This window comes from Tiliqua scincoides, chromosome 4 (genome assembly GCF_035046505.1).
Source record: "Tiliqua scincoides isolate rTilSci1 chromosome 4, rTilSci1.hap2, whole genome shotgun sequence".
NCBI lineage: Eukaryota > Metazoa > Chordata > Lepidosauria > Squamata > Scincidae > Tiliqua > Tiliqua scincoides.
The window spans coordinates 13,963,489-13,983,671 of NC_089824.1; the positions used below are offsets into that span (position 1 = coordinate 13,963,489).

A 20,183-nucleotide genomic window follows, 5' to 3' on the forward strand; every position below is an offset into this window, starting at 1 on the left:
TGCCATACTAAAAGATGACCTTTCACGTCCCTTCCAACTCTGTTTCTATGATTTTAACTTTATATGCTGTGAAATTTCTCAAAAGGATTTTTTCCCCAGTAGGCAAATGTGTTTGAACCAAAATTTTTGAGGAAAGACTTGATACTCCATAGCATACACATCCTTACATTGTTTTAAATGTTAAAGAAAGGAGAAAAAACCAGAAAATATATTCATTTTAGCAGAACCAAAAAGCTATGCATTTATATTCTATATGCATGTATGCTTCTGTCAGATTGTCATTTTAAAAAAGTTAATTTTGAAACTGCCAAATTTGACTTATATCTTTCCATTTTATTACTAATTATTTCTAAAAGCAGTCTTTCGAGACTGAAGGTTGCCAACCAACCAACATTTTAAAACGGAATGCTTCTACTGGAAAATGTGGCAGCAGAAAATGTTCTGCCCTACATCATTACAGGATGCTAAGTAGAGAATGTGTAGTGTCAGGGCTTCTTTTCTTTTCCAGTGTTCCCTGACATCCCAGCCCATTAATTTAGTGCAGTTCTGTGGCGAAGGTCTGCTAAACCATTTATTTCTTTTTTGTGCACTAATTTTCACACTTGCCAGGAGCACAGGAAGAGCTTTGGCAGTCTTGGGTCTTTATTTTAAAGTCCTATTTCCAAGCAAAATGTAGTTTCTAAACCATCTCTGAACCATTTTCTTACTTTTATGACCCTTCCAGTGATGACGCCTGCCCCCCAGGCTGGTGTATCTCAAATGAACCTTTGGCTTGTGTTCTTCCCACCCCTCCCATATAGGAAGAAGAGAACAAATAAATCGGGGAAATCTTGAATTTAAATTCCACCACAATAAGCATAGAAAAATAACCCTTTGTGCATTTCTTATATTAACTATTTCATAACCAATCGTTCATCACATAAATTAAATGTTAATGGAATTTAAAATGTGATGAACCACTTTGAGCTCAATAATACAATTATATAAACCTACGTCAGGCCATAAATTTTGAATTATCATTTGGAGGTTAACATTAACCATTTGCAAACTATGGTTTGAAGAAAGAATAACTGGAAACAGGATTGAAATGAGCATCAGAAGAGCCCTGCTGGATCAGGCCAAGGGCTCATCAAGTCCAGCTTCCTGTCATTGACAGTGGCCCACCAGATGCCTCAGGGAGCACACAAAGCAACAAGAGACCTGCATCCTGTTGCATCTCCTGTTGGGGTGGAGAGCACCTTCAGAACCATGGCACATCTCTTAATCAGTCATTAGAAAAGGTATTGAGAACAAAATGGCTAATATTATAACGCCGTTGTACAAATATATGGTAAGGCCACACTTGGAGTATTGTGTCCAGTTCTGGTTGCCACATCTCAAAAAGGATATAAAGGAAATGGAAAAAGTACAAAAGAGAGCAACTAAGATGATTACTGGGTTGGGTCAGCTTCCGTATGAGGAAAGGCTACGGTGTTTGGGCCTCTTCAGCCTAGAAAAGAGACGCCTGAGGGGGGACATGATTGAGACATACAAAATTAAGCAGGGGATGGACAGAGTGGATAGAGAGATGCTCTTTACACTCTCACATAACACCAGAACCAGGGGACATCCACTAAAATTGAGTGTTGGGAGGGTTAGGACAGACAAAAGAAAATATTTCTTTACTCAGCGTGTGGTTGGTCTGTGGAACTCCTTGCCACAGGATGTGGTGATGGTGTCTGGCCTGGACGCCTTTAAAAGGGGATTGGACAAGTTTCTGGAGGAAAAATCCATTATGGGTTACAAGCCATGATGTGTATATGCAACCTCCTGATTTTAGAAATGTGCTATGTCAGAATGCCAGATGCAAGGGAGGTCACCAGAATGAGGTCTCTTGTTATCTGGTGTGCTCCCTGGGGCATTTGGTGGGCCGCTGTGAGATACAGGAAGCTGAACTAGATGGGCCTATGGCCTGATCCAGTGGGGCTGTTCTTATGTTACATTAGCATAGTTTACATTTGATTGTGTGCTAATCTGTATTATTGATCGATCGATTGGGGTGCTGTGGTGTTCAGATCCCTAACATGCTTCCTTCTTGGGCAACTGTCCACTCTCTATTTTCTAGTGATCTCATTACTGAAAACAAGGATGGCTCTTGTATGTGCAACCTCCTGATTTTAGAAATGGGTTATGTCAGATGCAAGGGAGGGCATCAGGATGCAGGTTATCTGGTGAGCTCCCTGGGGCATTTGATGGAGCTGCTGTGAGATACAGGAAGCTGGACTAGATGGGCCTATGGCCTGATCCAGTGGGGCTGTTCTTATGTTCAAACCATAATTTGGAAGATCAAAAACTGATACCTGAATTGATTTTTTGTCCTAAATCTAACATTTCTCTTGGTTCCCAGATGAAATTCTAAAGTAGCGTCATGATTATCTTGGCGTAGAAATTTCTGCAAGATCAACAGTTGAGTTCCTATGAAGACTCTAGCAAAGTCGAGTGATTTGAAACTAGTTTGAGTTTTGTTGTTAAGGAACATTTTGCGTCTCTTGGAGCTTATTATGTATAATCTGTAGGAGTGCTAGAATGTTGGTTTTGACTTCTTTTGTTTTCCTTTCCTGTGTCAATTTTTGTATCCTGCTATTTCTCACCATGCTCATCTTCTCGACAGCTGAGGCACTGGGTAAGTCTGAGCTGCACTTTATCCCTGGTGGCTGGTCAGTGTAAACCTTTCTGTGGCCTCTTTATGGTTGTCTAGTCTCCACTAGGTGCCTAGACTTTAATTCTGACTTTCAAAACTTTTGCCTTAGAGTCCAAGAACAGATTATTTGGATCCAAGTCCTCCTTGTTCAGATGCTACCTGAAATCAGTAGCATCTCAGAGCTGAAAAAGATACTTTAGGCCTCGTAGCAATTTCATCCAAACTTCAGCCCTGCTCCTGAATGCTTTCAAGTACCTAATCACCAAGATGCCTGGAATTCTTTTTCAGCACTGCTTTTTAAGTTCTTCAGAATCTGTTTGCACCCATTGATTTTTAATGGTGCATCCGATGGAAAATATCTGCACATCCTACTAGCCTAGGAAGGACCTGGGTTAACCCCATAGCCTAGTCCTTGTACTGGGTTATGTGAAGAATTGAAGCAACCACTTTTCATTCACTTACCTGGCCGAGCCCTGAGGCATCTAATTGACCTCCTGTTGGGGTGCAGCACCAATGGAATTCTTAAAAAGTTTTGAAAACCTCTTTTACAATCTCAACAGACTGATTTCAAGTATATTTTTAAATTTAATGTATTTTAAAGTCTAGAGCCTAAAATCCGTAGTCTTTGTAAACCCTTGACCCTAAAAATTCTCCTTTTTAAAATGATAATCACATGCATGTTATACCTTTAACAGTAATCAATATATGAGTTCTGGGTATTGGGATTTGGTAGAAATTTGTTCTTAATTGGAATTCTAAGACAGCAGGCAATTTCCAAGTTTTAAAAGGGTATGCAATATCGGTTTCTGTGATGTCAGGCAGTGTAAAGTTCTTGGATTGATTAATTCTGATATAAACACTGGGAGTCTGACCTTTTGCTCTTTGTTGTTCTAAAGGCAGTTTCTCTTAATTGCTGCAGTTTCTGGCTTCTCCAAGTCAAGCTGCTAGCTCCAGCTGCTGACCTTGGGGACTCTGATCTGGAGAACAAACCCTCCATATCAAGATGCACATACTCCTGTCCACAATTCTGCCTTGTTGCAACATCCGTCACCCATTCTGGCAGTCTGGCTGCCTTCCTTGTAAGCCTGGTATCAATAATGCAGATACATATGACTGAAGTGACTAGAACAGAAGGGTGGTTGGTGTGTGGAGTGACAAGTAACTATGTGTGCTGTCCCCTCTGGTGGATATGTGTGTGGCCAGTCCTGAAGGTGTGGTGTTCTGTGTGCATTGATAAAATAGGCTTCCTGTGAAATTGGTCACATCGCTCCTTGTGATTTGGTTGTGGTATAAGTACTGTGGCAGTGATGCAGCTGTTCTGGAAGGGAAGGGGAAGCTAAGGCTGCTACAGAGCAAAGTCCCTGTTGAGAACACCCAATCATGAAGCTAGCAGAGTAATACTGATATTGTGTGATAGAGGTGTGTATAGTCCTGGCATTCATTTTAAAGAGTGGTAACTGATTAGGACCGTAAGTCTTTGGCTTCAGCAGTCTTTTCGTTGCACTCATATGGCATCTCTCACCATCTGCAGAAGTAGGTTTAAAGATTTAATTGACTCTTACTGTCTTCAGCTTGAAGCTTCTGCCATGCACAGTTGCACTTGAGCAGCCAGAGGTATGCTAGCCATTCTCAAAATAGTAGCTCTTCATTTTCTCTTGCAGTTTGCGTATCAGTTGGTGTGCCTTGTTTTGAAAAGGTCCAATCTTGCAAATCACAAGCAACTTGCAGTGGGTTGGAAGTCACATTTGTTAGGGGGTGCAAGTCCCAGCCCAAGTGATGCCATGAATGGTGCTGATTCTTCATTTGTGGGAGGGTAGTGGCTTTGGGCCATTGTAACATCAAGGATAACCCTATGGCCCTCACTGAGAGTGAGGATGGAGGCATGGTCAGTGATGGATGTGCAACGCATCTGAACGAGAGTCCTCTGTGCAATTGCAGAGAATTTGGGGTAGCATTCTAACTTCATACAGGGCTTGATCATATTGAAGACAACACACTGCATCTTTGATCTATGTAGACCTTGTGGTAAGTGCAAAATAAGAGAACTGGCTTCTTGCACGCGTGTTCCTCAGTGGGTCAGGGCTCTGACAAGTGATGCTGATGGCACTAACCTCTTGTGTTCACCGTCTGGCTGAACAAGTCCTTTAATATAGCAAAAATGGTAGCAGAATGACAGATAAAGTAGTATAGACTCTGAGAAGGGTGGCTGTTGGGAAGGATGGAAAAGCAGCAGATGCTGTAGGCTGCTTTGTTGGGATGAAGTGGAGATAATGCAATGCTCATTGGGCTTGTAGCCCAGAAATACATGGATCACAGTGGTGGTCTGCTAGTTTAGGCTCTACACCTTTCAGGCAGTGGACTTCCTGTTGTGCAAAGTAAGTTCATCAATGGCTGTTTGGCATAGTGGTTATGTGGAACTGCCATCTACAAAGATGCAGGCAGTAAGTCATTGAATATCAGTTGCAGGGAGCAACAGTGGAAGAAAGTTGTTAATAAGAACAATAATATCTTCATCTTCATCCTGTCCTTGCTTTGAAGAGCCTGATTCTTCCCTGCTTTTTTTTTTTTTTAAGTCGGGTTGAATTATACTGATTGACTCACAACATGGCTGAGTAGGGGTTTGAACCTACTAGTTCTCCCCAGTTCTCAGTTCTTCCCAGTCCTAGTGCAAAACCGAATGCTGCCTTGCGTATATATTCTGGAAATAACTGGTTTGTCACTGGGAAGTGGGATGCTTTACTAGGTATCGCTTCAGTCTGACCCAGCAAGACATTTCTTGCTTTCGTGTGTGTGTGTGTGTGTGTGTGAGAGAGAGAGAGAGAGAGAGAGTGAGGTGGCGGGTTTACAGGCTTTGTCATTTGGCTACGTTTAAATCAAGCTATGTTTTCAAAATCAGCAAGTATTGTTTCTTAAAGTTTTTGAACAAGCCACAAGCTGGGTGGTGGCGAGTGGTTGTGTCTGCAACATGTCAACTGTGTGCTTTGAAAATCCTTTGCTCCATCACTTTGAAAATCATAATGAAAAATACACTGCTTTTTAATCCGCTGCTGTCTTGTGCTAGTTTTGATTTATTGATACCCTTTTGGGGGGAACTTCTCCAGGGAAGCAGATCAATCAGTCCTAAACTACAACTTAAAGATTCATCATTTGTCTGGGACGTCAAAAGACACATCCGAAAAGGGATATATAATATGGTGGTGACAGCCATATTGGTGAAACAGGTTTGGCAGGAGACAGATCTGTGCATTCACTTGAATATAAACCAGATCTATAAAACAGATCTGTGCATTCACTGTTCATAACCATCTGGGTTTACTTGTAGCAGTTGCCTTTTTCTTTGTAAAGTTGATTCCCTAATATCTCTCTGTGAAAATGCTGCTTGTATAGACCAGTTGTTAATACACCATTTAACTTTTGTGTATAGTACTGCAGTTTTGTAAATTATGCCAGCATGGATGACATCTTCTGGTGTCATCAAGCTGATGGCTTTGTGTTAAACTCTGATGGGCCACAAGCCTGAGTTTTAATGGACTGGGGAGTTCTTGGGATGCATTGAAGTAAATTATGCAAAACCGCTTTCCTAATCTGGTTTCAAACTTTCTGCCTTGAAGGATGTCTTTGCATTTCAAGTTGCTAGTCATCTCCCATGGCTTTGCCGTGAATCTCCTGCAAACTGTAGAGGATTCAGGAGCACCTTCTGGGCTGTGGGCTCAATTCATACGAAGCACTCACCAGCTCTGTTGAACCTCCTCATTGTCTTTAGAATTAGGATCACCTCACTCATGAAGTAGAGTGAAGTGACTACTTCAAGCATCAGGTTGGAAGAAAGCAGTGGAGTGGCGGGAGGCCCCCACAACTGCCCGCTGCCTACCTGGTCGCTTCACCTAGCCTCTAAGAACATAAGAACATAAGAACAGCCCCACTGGATCAGGCCATAGGCCCATCTAGTCCAGCTTCCTGTATCTCACAGCGGCCCACCAAATGCCCCAGGGAGCACACCAGATAACAAGAGACCTCATCCTGGTGCTCTCCCCTAGGTGGTAGGGGTTGCTGCAATCTTATTACCAATCATTCTCCTGGAAGGCCAACTTGTAGGAAGAGTTCTCTGCTCACCTGTGCTGCTTCAAAGATGGGGTGCTGAGGATCCTGGTGGGGACATTGTCCATTCCTAACATACTCCTCATCTAGCCTGTTTTGAAAAAAATGCCAGGTGGCAGAGAAATGATGGAGGTGGTGGGGGTGCTGTGCACCAGTGCATGCTCAGAAAGGGGGGGGATTTGCAGAATTTGAGCATTGGTCCAACTTTGGGAAGGACTGCTCAGAGCTTTGTAATACCAATAAAAGGGTGGTGGTAGTCAAGCCATGTTTCATAAAAATTTGTCTGCCATCACTGATCCTCTTCTTGAGGAACCCCGATAAGAACTCTAGGGCTCCCCAAAACATGATTTGAAGCATTATTATCCATATGGGTGTAGCTTGGGTTCTTCTTGGCTTAGGGCCCAATCCTGTGGTCTGCGCTGCGCCTCTGCGGCGTGGACCACAGTTGCAAACATTTGCAGGGCTTACTGCCACCCTCCCGCTGGAGCTGGCTCAGCTGTGGCTGGTGCTGAGCCACCGCCCAGCGGGCGCCTGCGTTCCACAGCTTGGCGGTGCCTGCAACCGCCAGGCTGCAGAACAGGAAATGGGGACAGGGCCTTTCGGGAAGGGGGAGGCTAGTGTGTTGCAGGGAGGAGGCAGGGAGGCTGGTGTGACGCGGGGAGGGGGGCTTGCCAGAGGTGTGCCTGGTGGTGGGCGGGAGGAGGATCCGTGGAGCTCTGCTCCACAGTATCCTAGGCGCTCGTGAAGGCTGCATGCCTTACACGAGCACCTTTACTTTAGCAGCACCCAAAGGACGCCGCTAAGGAGAGTAGCCGCACTGCATGGCTGCCTCCCTTACTCCGGGGGAAGGGGACGAACGTCCCCTACTCCCAAGGTGCATCTCGTGGTAGCGCGGGAGGTGCTGGATTCAGAGGTAGCCCTCGCGGTGCTGCCATGCTGGAGCTCCCTGGGCAGCCCAGGACTGGACTGCCCGTTAGGATTGAGCTGTTAGTCTGCAATCCTGTACAGACTTGTGTAACTGGGCAAAGCTTTTTCAAGTGGTGTCCATCTTATATTCAATGGGGCGGAGAGTAGCGATCACCTTAGAGCATCATCTTTTCTGTTGGCTGTTTGCTGCTATTTCTATTGCATCTTAGGTTGTGAGCACTTTTGGAATAGGGGATTTGATTTTCTCTGCAAACTGCTTTGTGGACCTTTTTGTTGAAAAGCAATGTATAAATATTCTTATAAGTCCCACTGAATGCAGCGGGGACTTGCTTCTGAGCAAACGTATGGGATTCTTCTGTCAGTCTCCTATATTTCCACAAAAAGCAACCTTTATTTGCCACAGAAGGCAAATACACACCCCTCACCTCTCCTCACTTGTATTGTCTCTTCTGAATTAATTCTTGTCTATTATGAAATGTAAGAAAAGAAATCGCCAAACCTCTTAAACGGAAACAAAATGAATCACTCAAATTTGGGGAAGCTTGCTTAAAATTGGATTGATTTTGGTGGCCAGAGATTAATCCAGTTTTCATTTGCATGTAATGAGCTGTCATGCAAATGTGTTTGACACAAAATTGAGGACTGGCATATCTGCAGGTTTGGCTTTGTAGAGACATGTGGCACCAATGTGCTTGGGCTTTGTGGAGCCTGGGAGTAACTGCTAAAAATGTGCTTTTACTTTCTTCACTGTGAATAGGCAGAGGAGATATCCAGCCCCAACTGGACCATGCGCTACAGGATGTGAATGATAAGTACCTTCTTCTTGAAGAAACTGAGAAACAGGCTGTCAGAAAAGCCCTGATTGAAGAGCGTGGAAGATTCTGTTCATTCATTTCTATGCTCCGGCCTGTGATTGTGAGTTCTGTTTCCTTTCAAGCCGCTTTATTGTTTGCATGCATGAAACTGAGTTTGAGACCCTAAATGATGTCATATGTTCCTAATGTACAGGTTTGAGTCTCAGTATCTGAGAGTTCTGTTCCCAGAACCCCCGCGGATGCCAAAAATTGTGTTAAAGGAACTTGGTTAAAAAAAAAAACAATGTTCCCTTGCTCAGCAATTTAAAAACAGCCTTGCTTATCTTTAATTAATTAATTTAATTAATTAATATCCCACCTTTTTGCCCCATGGGCACACAAGGTGGCTTATAGCAATTAAAAATACAAAAATAGCAATTAAAAACAATAATTAAAACAGTTGCACATAATTAAAAAACTAAAACAATCCCCGTGGATTCTAATATAAAAGAGGAAAAAAGAGAAAGAAAGCCAGCCAGCCTGTCAGCAGTTAAAAGCTTATTGAAATAAAAAGGTCTTCAGTTCACACCGAAATATTAACAAACAGGGAGCAGTTCTCAATTCTAAGGGAAGGGTATTCCAGAGTTCAGGGGCCACCACCGAGAAGGCCCTCTTCCTGGCCGCCCCTCCCCTCACCTCTCTTGGTGGCGGCACAGTCAAAAGGGCCCCCCCCCCGATGATCTAAGAGTACGGGCAGGATTATAAGGAAGGAGGCGGTCCCTCAAATACCCCTTGAAACATCCCCTGAAATACCCTTTCAATGCACAAGAGTGGCAGCAGGCAGACCATCAATCAATCCATCTCTCTCCAGGTGCTTAGAATCAGTGGTGTAGCTAATGATTGTGTAGCCCGGTGCCAAGCTCAAAATGTTGCCCTGGAAGTGATGTCACAACTGGAAGTGACATCATGCCCGAGCTTTTTAAAAAGTTAAAATTGGGAGGAAACCACCTCCTCCCCCCCAGTAGCTCACCACCCACTTGTTCTACTGCCTCCCCCCAGTCAGTGGCATAGCTAAGGCATCTATCTGCTACCTGGGGTCAAAGAAGATTTTGTAGTGCCCCTGCATGATAAAATCAAATTTAATTAAGTAATAAATAAAAAGTTATTAATTCTATGCTGTATCATAATAACATCTCATTGACACTCAGAACAATCAGTCTCATAGGTCAGTTTGGAGTTAAGCAAATCCAGTTTTTGTTCCACAAGACAGTTGTGTTTTCATTTTCTGGTTAATTGGCCAAAACCTTTGATAGAGTAAAGATATTCCAATGCAGTTTATTTCATTGCATTCTGCATTAAATTACCTTTCCAGTGATACATAACATGATGGTATTATTCATACGTATCAAGATTTTCACAATTTTGGTCACTAGTTTCAAGCTCAGCTTGTTTCCCCCCTAAAGCTTGATGCCTGGTGCAGCTGCTATCCCCTGCACCCCCTTAGCTACACCACTGCTTAGAATGGCTTCGCTCCAAGGCAAGCAACCCCACTTCACTGGGAGCTCAGGAAAGAATGCAAAGCAGAGGTGATAATCACTTCTGCTTTGCATTTTCACATGCTTCATGGGAAAAGGATAGGAGTGAAGTGTCTAGGAGTGAAGCCTTTCTAAGTGCCCGGAGAGACTGTCTGACTGCTGCCAGCTCTCCCATAACAATGGTATGCCAGGCTGTTTTTCATAGGGATGTTTTTCCTTTAATTTCTTATCATGTTGAGATAAAACTGTGGGTGAAAAATCCATGGATAATTAGGTTACACCTGTAATATATAACCCTGATCTTCCTCTGATCAAGATGAGGTGAGCATGGGGCTTTTGGTTAATCAACAGTGGCCCCATAGGGTAAAGGTGGGGTGGGACATCTTAGTCCAAGAGCCAAATCAAGGTGATTCACCTGTTCTGAGAACTGGTATACTGCAATAGTTAAAGGCTGTTAGCTACAAAGTCATTGATCCAAGACTCTCCCAAAGCTCCAAAGCAATGGGTGTCCTTAGGCTCACACCTTCAGCCCCATCTGCACTATGTTCTGCCCACTTCAAACTCCCTCATTTATTTCCATAATTTCCTCCCCCCCCCCCAAAGACCAGCTGCAAAGCGATTATCTGCAAGTGTCAGTGGTGAAATTTAACAGATACAGAAATAAAAAAATTTTAAAGGATTTTTCTCCAGAAGAAAATGCCCAGTGAAACAATACCATATAGATAAATGTTTACTCACACCAAAAAGGGTTGTTGCTAAAGAAAATATAAAATTCAAAGATTCTGTTCTTAGTGAACTGACAACCTCAAGTGCAGAAATTGGCCAAAATTGCCAGTATATTAAATGAAACAGCAATAATATAGGCACAGCTCATTTTAGAGGATTTAATTTGTGAATGTGTTTTTACCTTGTTTTTAATTGTGTTTTAATTGTGTGTTTTTGTATTTTTTTAATTATTGTTGTAAGCCGCCTTGGGTCCCTCCGGGGGAAAAAGGCGGGATAAAAATGTAGTTAATAATGGTTGGCAACCTTCAGTCTCGAAAGACTATGGTATAAGCCTACAGCACCCAGTATTCCCAGGTGGTCTCCCATCCAAGTACTAACCAGGCCTGACTTTGCTTAGCTTCTGAGATCAGACGAGATTGGGCATGTGCAGGGTAACTTGTTCTTAGTAGTTAATAATAATACATTTTAAAAACCATCTTTCAGGAAGAAGAAATATCAATGCTGGGTGAAATAACTCATCTACAGACCATATCAGAAGATCTGAAAAGCCTCACCATGGATCCACACAAGCTGCCAGCTTCAAGCGAACAGGTTAATGTGACTGACTTTCTAAGTCAGTCTCTTGTTTGTTGTGACTGTGAAGCCCTCCCAGATAGTTGAAGTGCATGCATACATACAAAGTTTTAGGGAAGTTCTTCTGCTCAAAGCCTGTTGTATGAATGATAACTGTGTGAGAAGATGGTAGTGCTCTTGGGTAGGTTGCACTTCTTTGAATACAGGTGGACAGGAAAAGGTCCAGGTGAACTGTACCTGGCCCTTAATAAACTATTGCTTCATTAAATTTGGATGGACAGCACCAGAGTATTACTGGCAAGTTTTCAAAAGGAAAACCTGCAGAACTCTGGCCTGGATTATACAGGCAGCAAATTAAAGTGGTAGAAGCCTTTTGGGATGTGGCACCCAGGTTTCAGAACCCCATGTCTTGGAAGGTCTGAGCTCACTGCTGAGCTTTTGATACATGGAGATCCTTTGCCCCTCTTTCATGAGTTCTGAGCTTGTGATTTTAATTGTTTTAGCTTTTTCAGTTGGTTGTGGGGTAATCTGTGGTCACTTTATTGTATTTTCAACTGATTTGAGAATCATCTTGGAGGCTCTTGTTAGGGCTAGACGGTTGGAGAAATAACAGATAAATAGATAGTGGTTAGATAAATAAAAATCTTAGATGGTAGGATTGATTTTTTTTTTCAGATTGCACTTGGACCATTCCATTTTTATTGCTCTCCCACATACTAAACTTTGTGCAAAAGTAGTATTTGAGGGGCAGACTTTATCTCCCTGGTGTGTGAATTATCTGACTGTAGAGCATTTCTTTCCCATAGGAATTCAATAAACTGTGGTTTCTCCACCTACAGTCTGAAATAGTCAAGTTCATTCTACTACCTGTGTAGATTTACATCCCAATCCTGAGCTGCCTGGGGCACTCAGCCTTGGCGGCACTGAGAACGGCTGCCGCCGGATCCTGCATGCCCTGGGTTACCGCAGGAGGCACCTCGGGAAAAGGGGACTTTTGTCCCCTTCCCCCAGGTAAGGTAAGCAGCCCCGCAATGGGCTACTCACTTTACTTTATAAGGCCCTTTACAAGTGCCTTTTGGTCGGCGGTAAAGTACTTTAAAGTAAAGGTGCTCGTGTAGGGCGCCGAGCCCTCCACAAGTGCCTTGGATCCTGCAGAGCAGAGCTCCACGGACCCACCTCCAGCCCATCCCCCTCCCCGCGTCACACCTCCCCCTGCCCTCTCTACGCCCCCCACTGGCCTCCCCCCACCTGGAATGCCTCCTCCTCATTCCCGCGCCTGCTTACCGTGCCACGGCGTGGCAGTCCGGGAGACCGCCAAGCCGCGGAGGCTTGGTGATGGCCCCGTGCTAGCCCAGCACCGGCCGATGCTGGGCTAGCATGGGCAGGAGCCTGGCGGTGAGGCTAGCAAAGGTGCCTTACAACACGTTTGTGACAGTCCACTGTAGCACGGAGCTCAGGATTGGGCTCTTATTTATTAACAAGATTTATATCCCACCTTTCCACCCTGCTTAAAGGCCTCCATGGCAACTTACAAACAATATTTCGATACTGTAAAAACAGTGCTGAAAACATTAAAACCACAAAAACAATAAAACACAATTGGATCGCAGATTAAAAAATGTTGCATAAACACCACTAGCCCCCCAGTGTCAACATTTTAAAGCCTCTTTAAATAAAGATTTTGAGACCCTGCCAAAAGGACTCCAAAGAGGGAGCCGTCCTCAATTCCAAATTCCACAAATGGAGTGCCACCACTGAGAAGGCCCTGTTTCTTCCCTCCCTCTCCCTCACCTCTACTGGTGGTGGCTCAGTTAGAAGGGTGCCCTCTGATGAGAGGACGGGTAGGATTATATGGAAGGAGGCATCCCTCAAATACCTTCACCCGAAACGTAGAAGTCAGAACCTGATGCTTGATCATGCCTTAACGCTGCTTTTTATAAGTGCCACTTAACATCAGTTTTTACATTCCTTGCATCTGCCCTTAGAATGAAAAAGCTCCATTGACTAGGATGTACATTTTGTTTAGAAAAGGGTACTTCCCTGCTTTGTATCATGCATTGGCACCACTGAAAAACTCCACATTCCAGTGGTGGTGTCACTTGTGATAACATTCTTAGTTTAATGGCAGAAAAGCATGTTTGAGACACTAGTGAGAGATGCTCAACGGAATCCCTTATCAGCAGTAAGATTGGCGGGTCCGACCACAACTACCTTCAAACGATCATTGACCTTATTCATGTAAACATCCTGTGTGGCTGTCTCCTGCTTCTCCAGGTAATTCTAGATTTGAAAGGTTCCGATTACGGTTGGTCCTATCAGACTCCTCCATCTTCTCCTAGTACTACCATGTCCAGAAAATCCAGTGTCTGCAGGTAAGCAGATGTCACTTACTCTGTTCTTGAAAGAAACTGCTTTTTAATTCTAAACACGCTTCCTTATTCACCTTTAAATTAGTTTGATTATTTTTTTATTTTTTGATTATTTTTATTTTTTGCTCTTTAGAAAGTTCAGAGCAACTTATGTGAAGCTCCTATTGGTTTCCCATTCAAGCACTGAACAGGTCCTCACCAGCTAGGCTTTAACCAGGCTTATAGCATCAGGTGCTCCTCAACAATTCAAGTTTAGCAAGGCCCATGTTTGAGGAAAAGCTGTATCTCAGTGGTAATGCTTTCCTTGATGAATTTCCCAAATCTAATGCTCAGCACCTCTTAGTAAGACTACTTGAAACCCAGGAGAGCCACTGAGTAGACAGTTCAGAGCTGAATAAGCCAGTGTCTAATTCAGTGTAAGGCAGCTTCATATATGTTTATGTAATTGTATTGTGGAGTCTTAAGTTGTGCCTGTATCTTAAAAATGATTTGTTACTGACTGAGCTGTTCTTTCTGAGTACGTGATTATGGGAATATTAGCCACTATGGATTATTATAATTAAACAGCTATAATTTGAGGAAACTAAGTATACAGTTACTTATTTACCCATGCAGGTTTCAATTCGGGCTCTGCTATTCCTTGCCGCTGTTTTGTTGAACGTGAACACTTAGCAATATTTATAGTGCTCTATTAAAAAGTGGCTGTAACTGGTCAGCAGACTAAACAGTCTGAATGTGTGGGTTTCTCTTTCAACCTCTTTGAATGTAGTTCTGTACTGTAAGATGCAAACGCTCTTAACTGTTCAGCACTGTCTTAATTCAGTTCAACTTTTTTTACATGTGTTGGAATACTTGGATACCTTTTCTACCTCCTTCATGAAACTGTTTTCTCTTGGTCAAAACAGTTTGGCGGCATGCAGACCCACCTCCCTGCTCCTTCCCAGGCATACTGGTGTAAAACTCTTTCCTTTTCTTCAACAAAAGGAAGCTGCGCTTACATTTCTTTTTAGCCTTGGATGCTTTTACCTTTTTCCTCTCTCTCTTCTTTCTATCTCTCTCTCTTCTCTTCCATAATGTTTGCTTTCCAAATCATATGGATGGGAGAGCTGAAGTACCGTATGGCATGGTAGACCAGGATGTATACCTTATACATAACTGTCTGTGCATGCATATGTATAGTATCTATAGATTTCATCTATAGATATTTATATGGAAGCAGTCAGCACAGGTTTTTAAAAAAATGCAATATCCGGAAAAGGAAAATGGCTGGTCATAAATTCCTAGCAACAGTCTTTGATCCAGAGTGATAGCATTATGTTGACAGCAGAATATTAAAGTTTGGAAGAACTCAGCATTTTCTAATCTCCACTGCAACTCTGCTCCTGCCTATGCTTTTAGTAAGTAGAGAATCAAACGGAACCCAAACACTGGCTCAAAGAGGGGTTTTTTTTTTCCATTGAGCTGAAACTGAACTCCAAAATGCAGAGAAAGACAGTTCAGAATAAATGGTTCAGTTAACAGGTTCCCAGAATGCAATTGTATGACCGAATGGTTTTTATTCTCTTGCTTTTTTAAATCTTGTGTGTATTTTGCTTGTAAAAACCTTTTTAGAGTTCAAAAAATAAAGTTTAAGCTAGTTGATTCAGAGTGGGGAAATAATTATAGCGTGAAATTGCGAGCAAAAGAGCTTGGTATTATTTTTTATGGAATATGTATCTAAATCATTTGAAACTGTCTGAACTGGTTCCAAACCACTTCTTGAAATTAGCATTTGAACTGGAACTGAACCCAGAGATCAGGAAAAATTGCTAATGAACCTGGACCAGGGCAGAACCCAAATTTTAATGGTTTGACTTCCTGCATTTGAAAATTTCCTTCAGGCTTTGACTCAGCTCAGGGAAGGCTGCCTTGCCTGATGACAGTGAGGTGTGTGCCTTAGGAGGTAGATTTAGGGCACTATTAATTGCAGTAGTGTAAGAGAGATGGATCTGATTCATTTTGCACAATGTACAGAAAGTTCTCCTGGCCAACTGCCCTGTTGTGCAATTCTCATTGAAATTATGGATGCAGCACAAGATCACAGTAATTATTTTAGTGGGTCTTGCGCAGGAGGACATTTCAATAGATTGAACTCTGTCAGTGTTCATAGTAGTGCCATTTTGATTTTTCTCCTCTTGTATTTCTTCAATCAAGCCTCAGGAATAAAAGAGGACTGCTATTATATGATACTGTATTACAAATAAGTCCACAAAAGTTACTGTCTCACTCAAAGTCACTCTGCCTGCACTTAGTCGCCATTTGTAACACGCTGGTGTCTTTTGAGCAAATAAAACGCCTTTCCATTTGCCTGGCTGGACCACTAAAGGCCCACTAAAGGTCCTGGCTGGACCACTAAAGGACCACTAATTATGTGCGCCACAGGCGTGTGTAAGCCTTATGTAGTTTGGAATTCTAGGCCCACAGTGTACGGCTGTGGGTTGCCATTTTCCATCTGGTTCTAAGGATACTGCAGCTACTTAGAACTCGACCAGGTTACTTCGGCCAGTGGTTCCATTTATGGTTTGTGTTGCATGCCTTGCCGGAGAGCCATGGAATGTTAACTGTACTGTGCTGGTCTCTCCCCAACCCCTTTTTGTTTTCTCTCCCTGCCCGCCCGCCCTCCTGTGCCCCCATCTCTCTTCCTTTTGTATCTCACAGCAGTCTGAACAGTGTTAACAGTAGTGACTCCCGGTCAAGCGGCTCGCATTCTCACTCACCCAGTTCACACTATCGCTACCGCAGCTCCAATCTGCCTCAGCAAGCACCGGTGAGACTTTCCAGTGTGTCCTCACACGATTCTGGATTCATGTCCCAGGATGCTTTTCAGTCCAAGTCACCGTCTCCAATGCCTCCAGAAGCACCCAACCAGGTAAATCAGAGGATGGTTCCCTTCACGTTGCATGTCTTGGCTTCCCTGATAATGCTTCACCAAGAGAAAATAAACTTTGGCTTGGGTTCTCTTCTAAGGCCACAGGCACTGAGTATGTGTTGTGATACATCTCTGCCAGTTTACTGCAGGTATCTTAAGACCTTTTTCAAAAAGAAGCCACAAAGTAATCAGGTTTTTGGATTAGGCCCATATTACAGGAGGAAAGAATTTGACCACTGTTTTTGCTTCCCCCCTTTCCCCCATACACTGCAACCCTGATCCAAATTAAGCCCCCTTCCCCCTGTTCACTGGTTTTGGAGAAGCAAAGATGCATTGGAATTTTTAATCAGGGAACTCTTACATCTGGTTTTGCTCTAAATATAGCTGAGACACTGCCCTCAGATGACCACAGTGGTTACCTTTTGGCACAGCGATGAAAAAGGGATTAATATTTAAAGGTGTTTTGCTTGTTAAAGGGAAAAAAAACTTGCCTCTTCCCACCTCTTGCTTCTGCAGTAGATCAGTCAGATCTTTCCTGTAACACTTTGAAGAGGAAAGGAATGTGTGCATAATTGGGACTTGTGTGCCTGAGAGTTGCTATCATCCTGGGCTCCCCAAGTATGTGTGATGAACATTCTCTCTCCTTCACAAAGTATTATAGAAAATAATTAGGGTAGTTGAGCTATTGGGAACAGGACTTTTTGAAACACACAAAGCAACTCCGATTGTGTTCATAAGCCCAGGCAGTGGTGCTTTTCAGACTGAGGTGGTCAGTATTAATTGTGGTAAAAGGTAAGTTGTCAGTGACTCACTCCAAATTATTTAGTTCTGCACCAGTGAGCTTAGGTTTTCCCCATGTGCTTGTGTATTTTTCCGTTCTGTGATTGCAGAAATGTGCACACAAGTTTTTGCTCTCTCCCATCATGAAATTCTGGCACAGGATGTTGGTGCCACTGAGCCACATTACACCAAGAAATTTCAGATTCTCCAACAAAAAAAATATACAACTTAATCTGTGAATTAGGTTGTCTTCTGCTTTGAGGATAACCCTCTATTTACAGAATGTGGATTCTTTGTAGCCAAGATCAGATTCAGGTTTTTCCAGAGGATGACTGCGCCACCTTAATTTGCATGTGGCAGAAATTGCTTATCTCCTTATTCCCACCAACAGCAATACCACATACAAAAATCTCTCCATGTGAGATAGCAGACTTATGGGGAGGGACCGTAGCACATGCTTTGGAGGCCGAACCTCCTGGATTTAGTCCCTGTGTCTCCTAGTTAAAGAGATCAGATAGCTGGTGACAGGGAAGACTTCTGCTTGACACCCTGGAGAACAGACAGAGTAGAGAGTACTGGGATAGATGGACCAATGACCTGACTTGGTATAAGGCAACTTCATAGACTCTTGAGTTTAGATGTCAAGGAAAACACTAAGAAACTTTTCTCTAAACTAAAAAATGCATGTAGTGAAGGAATTTTTAATGCAAGGTATTTCAAGGCATGCAGTTTTTCCCACATGCGTATTGTCAATATAGTCCTCAAAGGACTGCCTTTACATTGTTGGTAAATATTTGAATCTATTCTGACTTATTGGAATGCTTGGTTACAGAAGTCACAGGTCAGCATTCCATATATGTTAAGAACTACATCATAACTTTTTATTTTAGATAATGCTAAAGTCCCCCCAGTTAGCAGACACATCACCATACAGGTGGACTTCCTAAGGAAGCTTTGAGTGTACTCTTGGGAGGGAGTTGTAGCTCCTCAGTGGCCAACCCAGCTTTATCCCCATGTAATGTGTGAAATGACCCAGGCCACCAGTGATCTTATGTGCAGTTGCTTTCTCCCTGCTTCTGCATGAGGGGGTTGCAGTGGAGGTGGTTTGTGTGAAGAGGCCAGCCATCACAGCTGGCAACCAGGATTGTGGAAGTCCTGCTTAAAGGATGGATGGTTTTAGAATTTATCATTGGCTCTCTCCATGTCACCCAGTTTCACATGGAACTCGGCTGGCAAATGAAAGAAGCGTGCTTAGTGGGGAAAAATTATTTTGTCTGAAACCCTCTTGTTTTGTTGGAGAGGATAGTGAGAAGTACTTTTTTTGAACCCTTCTGTTAATCTACATAAAATGGTGCAAGCTTATTAAAATTATTGAAATCATTCCAGATAATTTCAGCATGCATGTAAAAGTGACCTGGGTGTTTTGGATTTGCCTAAGTGTCTAGCTGCTTTCAGTTTCAGGAAGCACCAAGTAACATGTGCAGTGTGTCGACTTCTCAAAAAAACAGCTTCATGTATATGACATGTCTTATATTCACAACCAGTTGACAGGCTCTCATCTTAATATTGTGCTTCAAGAGCTATGTGAAAGGGAAATATTTCCACAAAGCCATATGTTGTGTTGAGAGACAGAATGCTGCTTCTGTGACAGCAGGGCTGTGTATGAAATTGACCTCGTCATTTACTGCAGATACTAATGTATGTGTTTGTGTTAGCACCTTGTTGTCGGTGTTGTGAGTTTCATTCTTTGTTGGTGAGGGACGGAAGAATGCAATGTCCAGTTGACACAACTCTGTATAATGAAGTTGTAGGGGATAAGGAGGTAAAGGAGAAGTATGAGGGCAGACATAAGGTGTAGGAGGTTGGGGCTTAAACTTGTTTCCCCTGCTGTAGTGCTGATCTAGATTCTCCCCCCTCCAAAAGCTACCTTTGTAATAGTCCCCCTTTCTCTAAAATGTATGCATTTCCTATTCAACAGGTACTTGTGTAGGTTTCAGTTTACATAGGAGGTTTTAAGCATTGTTGAGGGAAGGCATGCAAACTCGTGAGGCTCAGTAGTTCTAGCATTTTAAGCTGCTGTTCAAAGTATCTTGATTGTTCATGAGGAGGCTTTGAGATTCGTCCCTTAAGAAAGACAGGTGTTGAAGCAAATGGTGTGACTTTTTGAGTCTGTAGCTCAGTGATGGAGCACATGCTTCCCATGTAAGAAAGGTTCAGTTTGCTGCATCTGCACTTACGCTCTTGCATTGCAGGGATAGGCACTGCCACAGACCTTGAAGAACTGCTGCCAGCCAAAGTAGGCAATACTGTGGATCAGTGGTCTGGCTCAGGATGAAACAGCTTTATCTTGTTCATCCTGGACAACCTGAGTCTGTCAGTTCTAAGGCATCACTTGGATTCTGAACCAAGACACGTCAGGTGTTCTTCTTGGAACAACTTCTGCAAATCATGTACAAATTTGTGTGCACCAATGTGAACTCTGAATTCTTTATGAAGTATTTCTTGCCCATCTGCATCTCTCACAGTGGGCTACAAGCAGAAAATATGCCCACTGTAATCATGTGGTGAGGGCTGATCTGTGGCCTGGGAGAATGTGGTGTAGGTGATTAGTGGATAATCCTGCCTGTAGGGGGAGTGCCTGTATGTGATTTTTTTGGGTCAGTTTTTGGATCAATTGTAAATTGATCATCTCCATGATTGTCACAACTCTCAGGGTGTCTCAGGTGTGATGGGAGAGATTGTGAGGCATGAGATAAGTATAGGAGGGGGTAGTACAGAAATGTGAAAAGTACA

The 20,183-nt window shown here is 43.0% G+C and overlaps 1 protein-coding gene across 3 annotated transcripts in view; it reads left to right on the forward strand.

Annotated features, from left to right (window-relative positions):
• MTSS1 (MTSS I-BAR domain containing 1) overlaps positions 1 to 20,183 on the forward strand; it is a 150,075-nt gene that overhangs the window by 116,988 nt on the left and 12,904 nt on the right. For all 3 annotated transcript variants that reach the window (XM_066623010.1, XM_066623008.1, XM_066623009.1), the window contains exons 7-10: positions 8,463 to 8,620; positions 11,244 to 11,351; positions 13,608 to 13,705; positions 16,400 to 16,610. In XM_066623010.1, coding sequence (XP_066479107.1) covers positions 8,463 to 8,620; positions 11,244 to 11,351; positions 13,608 to 13,705; positions 16,400 to 16,610 — 575 coding nt within the window. The remainder of the gene's footprint in view (positions 1 to 8,462; positions 8,621 to 11,243; positions 11,352 to 13,607; positions 13,706 to 16,399; positions 16,611 to 20,183) is intronic.